General features: G+C 42.5%; 1 protein-coding gene across 13 annotated transcripts in view; it reads right to left on the minus strand.

Annotated features, from left to right (window-relative positions):
- The window catches only part of LOC110498640 (type II inositol 3,4-bisphosphate 4-phosphatase), a 355960-nt gene that overhangs the window by 9400 nt on the left and 334086 nt on the right, over positions 1 to 12474 (minus strand). For 11 of the 13 annotated variants that reach the window (XM_036954244.1, XM_036954242.1, XM_036954243.1 and 8 more), the window contains 7 exons: positions 11988 to 12163; positions 9517 to 9640; positions 8136 to 8262; positions 6024 to 6164; positions 4666 to 4763; positions 3442 to 3554; positions 2471 to 2625 (listed from right to left, as the gene is read on the minus strand). In XM_036954244.1, coding sequence (XP_036810139.1) covers positions 2471 to 2625; positions 3442 to 3554; positions 4666 to 4763; positions 6024 to 6164; positions 8136 to 8262; positions 9517 to 9640; positions 11988 to 12163 — 934 coding nt within the window. Of the gene's footprint in view, positions 1 to 23; positions 1031 to 2470; positions 2626 to 3158; positions 3555 to 4665; positions 4764 to 6023; positions 6165 to 8135; positions 8263 to 9516; positions 9641 to 11987; positions 12164 to 12474 lie in introns of those variants that run through there. The other 2 variants (XM_036954245.1, XR_005037659.1) reach the window with 2 other exon arrangements.

Raw genomic sequence — 12474 nt, forward strand, 5'->3', positions numbered from 1 at the left:
CATTGAAAAAGCATGGGAAACTGTGTTTAAACAATTTAAACAATGAAGATCTGTGAAGTTATTTGGATTTTTACGAATGATCTTTGAAAGACGGGGTCCTGCTGAGTTAAGTAACTCTGACGTTTTCGATTATTTGTAGTCACATAGTCTCTAATGTTGATGACATTTTATAGCCGTAGGCTTGTTGTAGAGCCGGTTTATTCTTGGACCGCTCCAAAGCCACAACACTGTCTAACCATAACCGGTTCTACAAGCCTCATAACGACCCTCGATATAATCAAAGCACTCCTTTTTCTCCAAACATAAACCAGTTTTATCTAACAGGTTTTTAGAAATGACTTAGTTCTCTCAGACTCTGCTTTAGTGATCATCTGAGCTGTATCTTTGTTGCCCTTGTTATATTTGTCGTTCTGCCCCTGAGCAAGGCAGTTAACCCACTGTTCCCCGGGTGCTGAAGACGTGGATGTCGATTAAGGCAGGCCCCCCGCACCTCTCTGATTCAGAGCAGTTGTGTTAATTGCGGAAGACACATTTCAGTTGAATACATTCAGTTAGACAACTGACTAGGTATCCCCCTTTCACGTGTGAACACACAGTGTATGCAGTTGCACACAGTCGGTATGATAGCATTTCTGTAAGCATTTCTGTAATTCCCCAGATATTTGATCCACACTTTTTTACTCATGGGAATATCACTAACTAGCCACATTCAACTGACCGTTTACATTATGTGGTGCACAGTATACAGGCTATTCTGACAAAACGATGTTGAAAGAATGATCCATCATACTTAATTATCTCTATTTCTTGAACTGCATTGCTGGTTAAGGACTTGTAAGTAAGCATTTCACGGTAAAGTCTACACCTGTTATATTCGGCGCATGTGACAAATCAAATTTGATTTGATATTTACAGCTGCTCAGTACTAAAACGTATTTACTGAAGATTGAAAGTTACCGGTCCAACTTTGCATAGACGGGTCAAGCCTACAGCTATCTTCCAGTGTCACTCTTTCTGAACCATCTTGACACTGGAACACATGGGAAAGCATATCCATTCTCAAGCTCTGATTAATCACTCTTTGTTTGAGGTTGAATTTCATTCAATCCATTCGAGGGCAAAGTGCTGAAATTCTACAATTGATGCACAGATGAAACAAAGATTCCTTAGATACTCAAGCACCCAGAAACTCGCCAGGTGTAGGGTGTTTCCTCCGACACATTGGTGTGGCTGGCTTCCGGGTTAAGTGGGCATTGTGTCAATAAGCAGTGTAGCTTCACTGGGTTGTGTTTCGAAGGACACACAGCTCTCGACCTTCGCCTCTCCTGAGTCCGTACGGGAGTTGCAACAATGGGACAAGACTGTAACTACCAATTGGATACCACAAAAATGGGGAGAAAAATGGGTATAATTAAATAAATAAATGTAAAAAAGAAAGTTGTGGTGATCATGTGTTCTTCTGCCAAACTTCTCTGTTGACAGAATTGTATGCTCTCATCTCTGGGTAACCTCAGGTCACATGGTTGAGGGCTTCTGGCATCACGAGGACAGACAGAGGATGATTATGGGAATGTGCCTGGGTGACATCATGATGCACTATAGGCCCTGTTCAAATGCTGTAGAAATGCTATATTAGGTTATCACTGATCTCACAACATTGGATAGGTGACAACATGGGTTCCTTTAGCAGCTTTCACCCACCCAGTCACATCAGATCAGTGATTTATTTGAGAGAAGGAAGGGAGGGAATGACACATTTCTAAAGTATTCAAGCAGGGCCCATGCCAAGCTACAAAGTGGCTCTGATGTGAACTTTGACCAAGTCAAATGGGATGAGGCAGGCTTTCAGGGCGGGTGCGTGGCTTCTGATAGGGGTGGTGAAATGGCTGGTGCCAGTGAACAGTGTGATAGACATGTTGCTGCGTGTTTGCGCATGCCACTGAGCTCCATAGCCAGTTGGCAGCCACAGATCGATCAGCAGGATGTTTGCCACTTCCTCTGTCCTTTCAAACATTAGTTACTTTTCACAATGAAGGAATATTGGCATACGTAGAGCCTGGAGTTTTTCCCCAGTGAGGTCGGTTACTTAGCCAGGAAAGACTCCTGGGGCTTATTATAATTAGGACCAGGAGTTTTCCCGACCAGGTTACCCAATCAACTTCAGGGCCCAGAGACATAAAGGGGAATCTCAAAAGTCTGTCTCTGATTCCTTCGGTAGACCTCCTCCCATTCACTCACCACCACGACCACCTCAAAACATTAGAGGGAAGTGATGCAAGCAGCGATGGAGCAGATTGGAGGTTCCTGTCCTCAGATTTCCCCCTTCAATGCTCCCTTCCCACTCCATTCCTTCCTTTTGAGAATGAGGCAAGGAGAGAAGACGCAAGGAGAGAGAACGCGAGGAGCCCTACTATAAATCAGGAAATAACTTTAAAGACCTCTCCCCCAAAGTTGAGTTTCTCTCTCTCACCTCCGCATGCAGTCCAGGGCTCGTATGAAGTAATCCTTGTTGAGCTGGTGCTCGTCTCTCAGCAGGGCACACTGCTCCAGGGTTACAGACATCGACGTCCTGTCTTTGGCACTTTTACAGCTGGTGAACCTGATCCCGTTCAGCCGTCGGCAGATCTGGACCAAGGGAGAAGCAGAAGAAAACACCTCAATAACGTAAACAAAAACAAACTATTTTAAACATAATGCATAACTGAAAACTACTCTGACTGTGAGGTAGAATTGGGAAGAAAAGTACGCTGGAAACTCCACTGGGAATTCAATGAAAACATGTTTTTGTTCTTATGAAAATAATTTTCACTTCAAAAGTGAAAGTGCACTACTTTCTATGCAGCTGCTTATATGATGTTTCCCAGACTCCCTTTTCGGGCTCAGCTAAGTCCAGAGACCAGGGAGGGAAAGAGAAGGAAGCTCATTACAACCAGAAGATTTTCCGAAAACTGTCTGAAGTATTTGGAAATACCAGAGGAATCATTAACCAAATACCAGAGGAATAATTAGCCGGAAAGGAATGTGTGTGTTCAACCTTTACTCCTTTAACAATAGTGTTATTAATCATGTGTGTGTGGGATTTTCCGGATTGGTTTGGCTGGATACAGTTTATGATATAAATCGGTCACGTGTAGCTTCCATTGCTGCTCTATGCCTACCTATGTGATTAGGTAATCGGATGCCCATTCTCTGGGAGATTTCCCCTAAATCATCAGGGTTATTTGGAGCCTTGCATGGTCTTCTGCCAGATGTCGAATATGTTTATGAAGTCTTCATTGTAGCAGGTGCATTTCATTCACAAGTTCAAAACCTCTCCTCAGGGCACCAACGTATCAACCTCCATATGTAGGGACATGAGCAGGCTGACAAGTTTGCATGAATGACGTCAAGCCAGATGTCTAAGAATAGATCCACTTGTTATATATCTTATTCTATCCTCACCGTTCCAGCGAGCCACAGTATCTCCACATTCTTTCTCTTCTTCGTCACTACATTCTGGCCCAGGGTTCCGAGTAAATCTTTCAAGTCCGTCTGCGTTTGAAAACATGGCAGACCTGTGAAAGGAAACGAAACGCGAGTTGGCTTTGGTCGGTTCTTTTGGCTGCTCGACAGAGCTGTAACAGGAAGGAGTTTGTGTGTGTGTGTGTGTGTGTGTGTGTGTGTGTGTGTGTGTGTGTGTGTGTGTGTTCACGCGACAGGAAGGATGCAGGTATTGATAAGATAAAGATACGGTACACTGACAACGAGAATGAGGACATCTATGGAAACTACTGACAGATGGATGACAAGAGCTGTTGTGTGGAACAACAACAACATCATCACAAACGTAGATCTCTGTGGTCGTGTATCTGTCTGCAAATCTGACCCACATGGGTGTATTTTACAGGAGCTGAATCGATGATAGACGGGAAATGGAAATACTGGTGTGTGTGTGTTGGACTGTAAAATAAAGACACATTGTATCTTATGTCTGTAATAATACTACACAGAGTGTACAAAACATTATGCTCTTTCCATGACCAGGTGAATCCAGGTGAAAGCTATGATCCCTTATTGATGTCACTTGTTAAATCCACTTCAATCAGTGTAGATGAAGGGGAGGAGACAGGTTTAAGAAGGATTTCTAGGCCTTGAGACAACTGAGACATGGATTGTGTATGCGTGACATTCAGAGGGTGAATGGGCAAGGCAAAATATTTAAGTGCCTTTGAACGGGGGATGGAATTATGTGCCACCGGTTGTGTCAAGAACTGGAAGGATTCAACAGTTTCCTGTGTAAATCAAGAAAGGTCCACCACCCAAATGACATCCAGCCAACTTGACACCTGTGGGAAGCATTGGAGTCAACATGGGCCAGCATCCCTGAGGAACGCTTCGACACCTTGTAGAGTCCATGCCCCGACGAATTGAGGCTGTTCAAAAGGGCAAAAGTCGGGGAGTGCAATTCAATATTAGGAAGATGTTCTTAATGTTTTGTACATTCAGTGTATGTTGCTTATATACAAATGGGCATGGATCGTTACAATATACAGAACTCATTTTCTTCTGTGGGATGAAGTCAATATGTGTTCTATAAAAAAGCAAGATGGATACTATTGCATGATGATTGATGACATTTCTATACTTCTGATGTTTTTATGTTAAAGTGGCAGTTGATGCACTTACATTCTGATGGCACCTTATCGCTTAGTGATTTGTAATAACTGTCTAAAATCTCAAAGTTCCTCTGGTTTATCCTCTCTTGCAAAGAGATGTCTCCGAATCTGTACAGGGAGAATGAGAACATGAAAGGACAAGTTAATCTGTACAGGGAGAATGAGAACATGAAAGGACAAGTTAATCTGTACAGGGAGAATGAGAACATGAAAGGACAAGTTAATCTGTACAGGGAGAAAGAGAACCTGAAAGGACAAATTAATCTGTACAGGGAGAAAGAGCACCTGAAAGCACAAATTAATCTGTACAGGGAGAAAGAGAACCTGAAAGCACAAATTAATCTGTACAGGGAGAAAGAGCACCTGAAAGGACAAATTAATCTGTACAGAGAACCTGAAAGCACAAATTAATCTGTACAGAGAACCTGAAAGGACAAATTAATCTGTACAGGGAGAAAGAGAGAACAAGTCTACAGTAAACATGTTGTCCTCCACGAATGACAGAGCGCTCCTTCTTATGTCAGTTAGTGACAATTATTGCATCATTTAATTTTAAGTACCGAAATTATATAGGTCGTAATGGGAGATATGCTTCTCCAAAGTTTGGTGGGGGAAAAAGTCTAATTAGCAGAAAAACCAATGGACCTTATAGGTCCTTATGAGAAAAATGTTGGTCATGAGAGGCTGCATATATGAATCACATTTTATGACGGAACAGGAGACATTCTTGTTCAGTTTGGAATGTCAGTTGATTACTATAGCACCCCCCGTTACGGTAATCAGTGTGATTTTGTAAATGCCGGATCTCTATGGCATGGCGCATCATTCACCCAAGTCTGAGATATCACGTGAGCAATGTTCTAATGGATGGAGACAGATCCACAGACCCCCTCCACAATGAAAGTACAAGTTGCGGGTCAGGGAGACTGATCGTGTGCATTCCAGAAGTGACTTAGGTCTGACAATCTTGAAATGATTGCAATACATGACCACTAACACAGTTTCTTTCTGAATGTGAGCCTAACATCATGGCCACGATATCCTGTCTCAAACCAGACTTACTGGCTGGATAGAAACAATCCTATTCGATGCTCCAAAGGCGATAACATTACACAGGGTGACAATGACCTTGGGAGCATGATGGGAAATGACTCTATAGACAACATCATCTCATCCAAAACAAATGTTTTTTCGCCCATAGTGTGTAACAGAAGAAACTGAGGGATCGGTAAAGGCTGGTTGACTGAACTTCTACTTCAGTCAAAATGTCACTTAATCATGAACTGATGTCAATGGGAGAATAAGTGAACATTTGTAACTAAAGTGGAAGATATGATTCGCCCGTAAAAGAGAAAAGTGTTCCGGTACCTGTCTGCTATTGTCTGCTGTTCGTTGATTCCCACGTTGAAGAGCACCGGGTAAACCTGCAACGCCTTGCCCTCTTTGATCTCATGGGGTAACGTCTGGAAGGCCAGCCGTGGTAATGGCACTTCTACAGTATAATGGTCGCTGGAGGGAGGTAGGCGGGAGGGAGAGACGGAAGGAGAGAGGGAGAGGAAGGGAGAATGGGAGGAGGGGAAAGAGAGAGAGAGAGTTGGAGGTACGAAGGAAGTTAGGAAGGAAAGAAGGAAAGAACAAAGGAAGGAGAGAGGCAGGGAGGGAGGAGCACAGAGTGAAAGAGAAAGTGTAAACAGACATTTGAGATGCGTGGACATGAAAGCATCACATACCAACTTTGAAGCACTTCTCACCCATTCTTTTAACACTTCAAATCTGAGCACAAGCCTGAACAGAGGCTTGGTGGAGTCTGAAGTTACAGTAAGTAGGATGGCGTGATGTCCACACAACTTTCACTGGGCCTTGACATGGTACTGATTGGTCTGATAGTATTTCTTCACTATTTATTACCCATCTGACAGGTTTACTGGTTAACAGCACACGTCAGCATTGAGACAAATGTGTTGCAACTCCCATTACTGAGATACAAGATCAGTTGTTTATACAAACACAGTCAGGCTTCAGTGGGATATTTCCAAATAACAAAATAATGAAAACCAAATGTCTCACTTGGATTTTTTTTGATGATCTGCTATACAATATTTTTAGTGTCATGCTGAGAAAAGCTCCTAACACAAATCATCTTAATTGATATAGGCTTTGTTGCCTATGCTTTTGACTCATAAGTCACGACCAATCAAAAACAGGTGTTTTATTTTTTACAATCGACTTGAAGTAGATTAGCCTGGATAACAGGAAATGGCTCACTGTAATTCATGTGGAAGCTAACCTATTCATTATTGTCAGATGGAAAATAAATGTTTTTAAGGACTTTTCAACCCTGGTTACCTCCCAAATTCGCTGCAGTATGTCTACTGCTTTCGGAATAAGTAGACTACCATCTACACCACCTCAATCAGTAGGTAGAATTGGTTAAATTGGAAAAGCTTAATCTCAGTTAACCCAGAACTAAAGTCTCATGTAATTGGTCAGCTGCTCAGTTAACCCAGAACTAAAGTCTCATGTAATTGGTCAGCTGCTCGATTAAGTTCTGGGTCCATACGTGTTAAGAGAAGAGATGCTAGAACGAGGAGCGGAACCAGAACGGGGAGCTCCACCCTCTCTATTTGCAAGTTACAGGCTAAATGTGCCCTCCCCATTATAAAAAAAAACAACATTTTCCTCCCCAATTTCGTGGTATCCAATTGTTAGTAGTTACAGACTTGTCTCATTGCTGCAACTCCCGAACGGACTCGGGAGAGGCGAAGGTCAAGAGCCATGCGTCCTCCGAAACACGACCCAACCAAGCCGCACTGTTTGCCGCACTGCTTCTTGACACAGTGCACATCTAACCCGGGAAGCCAGCCGCACCAATGTGTCAGAGGAAACACCGTACACCTGGCGACCACAGGAGTCGCTAGTGCAAAATGAGACAAGGATATCCCTTCTGGCCAAACCCTCCCTAACCCGGACAACGCTGGGCCAATTGTGCGCCGCCCCATGGGCCTCCCGGGCGCAGCCGGCTGCGACAGAGCCTGGGCTCAAACCCAGAATCTCTAGTGGCACAGCTAGCTCTGAGATGTAGTGCCTTAGACTACTTCGCCACCCGGGAGGCGCACTCCCCTTTCTAAATTTGAAATAGGCTAACACCTGCGAAATCATGATTTGTCCAAATAACCAGTGACGAAAACCCAAACACAGGAACCACTGCTACTCATTATTCCACCCATCACATTTCTCGATCACCAGTTATGTTTACTGAGATCTGTCCAAGAGAGAATAGGAAAAGCTATACACCTGATACACCTGATAAAACAATTTGCCAAGTTGGATCAATAATAATGTATTACTCTGTATTACAGTATGATATGATGTATGAAGTCCCCAAGCTGATCTCAAAAAAAAAAAACTATTTCACACTATGTAATCTCCCATGTAATGACAAAACCACTGGTTAAAGGATGCTGGGTAATAGAGTCTCACCGCCTGCCGATGACTACAGGTTGCAGGTCACAGGGGTTGTCTGTCTTGGCCTGGGTGATCTTGAAGGCCACCCGGTGCAGGTCTGAGATGCCCACCTCCATGTCCTCCAGCATGCCAATCTCCTCACCTGTAACAGCAACACCAATTAGTAAATTAGAGGTTACTTCCTATTCACTTGAAGTAGACAATCTGTTCGGGTCATAGTAGGAGAAATACACTGGGCAACAAAACGGGCAATAGGGCCCAGTTGCATAAAACAACTTAAGTTAATTTCCCCTTATCATTTCCCTTAAAGTTTCCTTAACTTTAAGTCAATTGCACAAATAATTTGAAGGTGAAGTCCCTCTTAAATTAAGTGACAAGTTAAGGGTGCCCATGAGGTCCATAACTGCTTCATTCAGAATGGATATCAATGTAAACAGCATTTAGGGAGGTGATTGTTGCTTAAATCTGTCCTTTTTACAAAAGGAAAACATCAACCAGCTAGCTACTTCGCTAAACAATGGAAGATGAACAATTCATAGCTACAAAGCTAGCTGGCTAGTTAGCTAGATACTCTGTAAACTAGCTTGACGTACTAGAAAGTAATATAAACAAGTTCATAAGAAAGTAACTACATGAAGTGCTTTGTTATCTTCTGAGGCATTTTTTAAAATCTTGTCTTGATCGTAGAAGTTCTCTCTCTTTCATGAGACTTTTAGTCAGTGAATCGCCATGGTAACCAGATAATCTTTCTGCAGTACATGCCTTCAAACTATCCCTTACAAAAATGTACCATGGTACCACTATGGTACTTTCATTCATAACCATGTTAATCCTATTGTATTTTCACTAATACCATGGTACAGTCTTAATCTCAGGAAATGTACCATGGTTTTAGCCTTGAAGTATGATGGTACTACCATGAAATTACCATTGTTCCTAAATATGACCATGTTATTGCATAATTTATACTATGGTATAGATCTGAATCATGGAAATGTACTATGGTTTTAGCTTTGAAGGATGATGGTACTGCCATGCACCTAAATAATACCATGGTATTGTCTAATTAGAAGTGGATCATGGAAATATAATGGTTTTAAAATGCATTACACATTCTATCATGGTAATGCACAATTATGACAAATGGTACAAACAATTATCAAATGGTACCATCTTTATTAACTGTGCATTACTGTATAAAAGCATGTTATACAACTTCCTGTACTCTTTGTTAATCTTGAAGGACCTTTCAAATTGGGTAATCCTTTAGGTAAAAGTTCCCTTTAGACACATATCTCGGATGAGCTTACCTTCCCTCAATAGGGGTGGAAATTCAAAAACAGACCTTAGATCAGTGTGTAAGACAGTTGACCTTTGACCCTACTAGAGTACTCACTGTAGGTGCTTAGCAGGCTTTCAAACTGTGCCACCAGGCCCACTTGGTGGAGCTGCTTGAGGAAGCCCTTATCCTCCATCCCCGCGTACAGCCTCATGACGAAACCACACGCCAACGCAGCTAGCTGCACACACACACACACACACACACACACACACACACACACACACACACACACACACACACACACACACACACACACACACACACACACACACACACACACACACACACACACACAGGATTCAATGAAAAAGCAACACGGCACATCGTCAGGGTTCAATCAAAAAGCAACACGGCACACTATATAATTTATCCACATCATCCATTTATATATTTTTTTATCTCTGTATCCAGTTGGGCAAAGGGTAAGGCATTCACAATAGGGCAGTCCCCGTCCCCAAAAATATGTGTTTCAATAAATGTGTTTCAATAAAATCAACTATATGCATTGAGCTTGTCAGATGCTTTAAGCTTACTGTTTGATTAAATAACACACAACTTACTCAAGAGGGAGCCAGAGATCTAGATAACCAGGAGAAAAAAAACTTAACCTGACTCAACCATTCTCTCGCTCCTGCTGGCTTTCGCAGATTCGTCCATTACTCTCCTGAAGTTGCCGGTAATAAGCTACACGAGGCGTCTGCAACCATTCTCATGTGGAATGCCAATTTATCTTACCCTTTCTACTGATCTTTGTGCCAGTTATAGTTATTCTATGCACATTTACGTGGAAGACTTTCATTTCATTTATAATAAGGCCTTCATTGCAGCCTGCAGATAGAAAATATCATGATAAAAAAAATATTCTGGGGCCCATTTCCAGTGAGCTCGAGACAGACACAGCTGTAGGGTATTTGCGCATGGGAAAAGATGCAGTGCTTGACTTGGGCAGGAGCTCACCGGAGCTAGTAGCAGCACCTAGAATGTTCTAATGCTTGTGAATATTATGTCAAAAGTATTGTGGAGCTCCTGCACTTAAATATAAAACAGTAGCAGCACCCAAAATGAGTACGGGAACCTATTTAAGTCCAAGTCAAGCACTGATAAGGAGTAATCAGGTAGAACTATTTTTTGATGTTTCCACGGGATCAGAGCACGACATTTTTCCCTTTCACGCTGAGTGGTTACCAAAAGGGAGAGAGCTGGAAAGATTTTTCAAATACATTGAGGAACTATTGTCATTCTCGAAGGATGTAAAAAAAAGACAGTTTGCTTGCTGTCTGAAGTGAAGAAAACGTTATTTTGAGAAGCTCCACAGCTCATTAGGGGTGGTATATTAGGCCAATCAGAAATACTATCAGACATTGTATATTAGAAATTATAGGAATTAATGATGGTAAATGTACTACTGGTGATATAGGTAATGAAACGTGATATACACTAACAACCAACCGTAAACAATACACACAATAAAGTTGTGAAAAATGAATGTGCACAAATTGACAGGAGAGAGCTCATTCTGGAGAGAGAAGTGCATTGTGCATCTGGGTTCTGCATGGTCAATCCGACGTCTGCATTGGCCATGCAGCATTTTCTGTGATACGGCCTCTGCAGAAATCAGGGCATTCATACTTCTTGAGCTTCACGGAGCAGTGAAGAGCTGTTGTAAAGGAAGTTGTCAAGGAAGTGAGATTGTGTTTATACAGGATGTACCGGCCACAACTACCGTCAACCAAGCATGTCAATGCAGAGCTATACAGAGCCCCCTGCATTGTTACAACATTTAAGAGGTGCATGGCGATGTGGTACAGAGCTCGACTTGGCCTCTGCGTGCCTCTGGAGGCTCCATAATTGCCTCACACCTTCCATATGGAGCCTCCGACCACATTTTCAGATCAAACATAAATTGGCTTTTAGTCTAGGCCTTCGCAATGGATTAGTTCACTGAGATGGGCACAATTATATTTGTCTTTGTGTAATTACAGAAACACTTGGCCAAAAATAAATGCAGAGGTCCATGTCATTCCAGTCAACTAATGGGGTTCAGCCCTAATTCACACAAAAGCCTACCGCCCAACTGTGGACTGAGTTGACCCCCTGCTGCAGAGATTATGTTTGGAACATTATGACATTCTAAGGCATTATCAGCTGATAAATGACCTGTTTATCTAGGTCACAAGGTAATTCAAACAATCTCTGAATGTAATTTTCTTGCAAGTAGTCTGAGCTGCTGCAGGATCAGTTTCAAAGACTTGCTGGATCACTTCCAATTACTGCATATGTTAGGATTAGGAGCTGTGTTTCAGTAGAAACATAGTCAGTGAAATGCTAACTAATCGCTTGTGTATATTATGTAAACAAACACATGCCGTTGAATGGTGGTTTGATACTGGACATCATAACTAGCTTCCTAACAGCTTAAAAAACGTTGGCATTGGTTAAAGAGCCTTGACATGACAAATCAATTGCAACAAATATCTATAGGCTGTTTCCAAAGTGGAGTCCTCATTTCACAGGTGGCCACCTACCGCCTGACTGAAGACCACATCCCTCCTCTGCTTGAGGAACAGTCCCTGGGGGATGCTGCAGGCCGCCTCCTGCAGCAGGACGAAGGTCATGGCCCTCCTGGCCCGCACCACCACCTCCGCGACGCACTCCTTCAACCTCACCACCAGAGGGCAGAGCTGCTCCCGCCAATCCCCTTCTGCAACATACAGAGAGACATGACAGGAGAAGGCATGAGAACCATATATTACACAGTTTATGTTGGAATCTTGATGTGTCCTGATTTCACTACATCTTTAGTTGTGCTGATTAAGGAGCCTAGAAATGCATCAGCATTAAAGACGATGAGAATTGTTGATGGAAATGTTAGGTTGCCATCTTGAAGAATGTTTCAAAACTTCAGTTACGGTATGCTCTCCAAGGACTGAACACCCTTTCAGTGGTTTGTTTAAATGTTTGAGAAATGTTTTGCAGCTGGTTGCAGCTCTAACACATCTAATTTAGTTGCAT

Source organism: Oncorhynchus mykiss, chromosome 19, assembly GCF_013265735.2.
Source record: "Oncorhynchus mykiss isolate Arlee chromosome 19, USDA_OmykA_1.1, whole genome shotgun sequence".
NCBI classification, from domain to species: domain Eukaryota; kingdom Metazoa; phylum Chordata; class Actinopteri; order Salmoniformes; family Salmonidae; genus Oncorhynchus; species Oncorhynchus mykiss.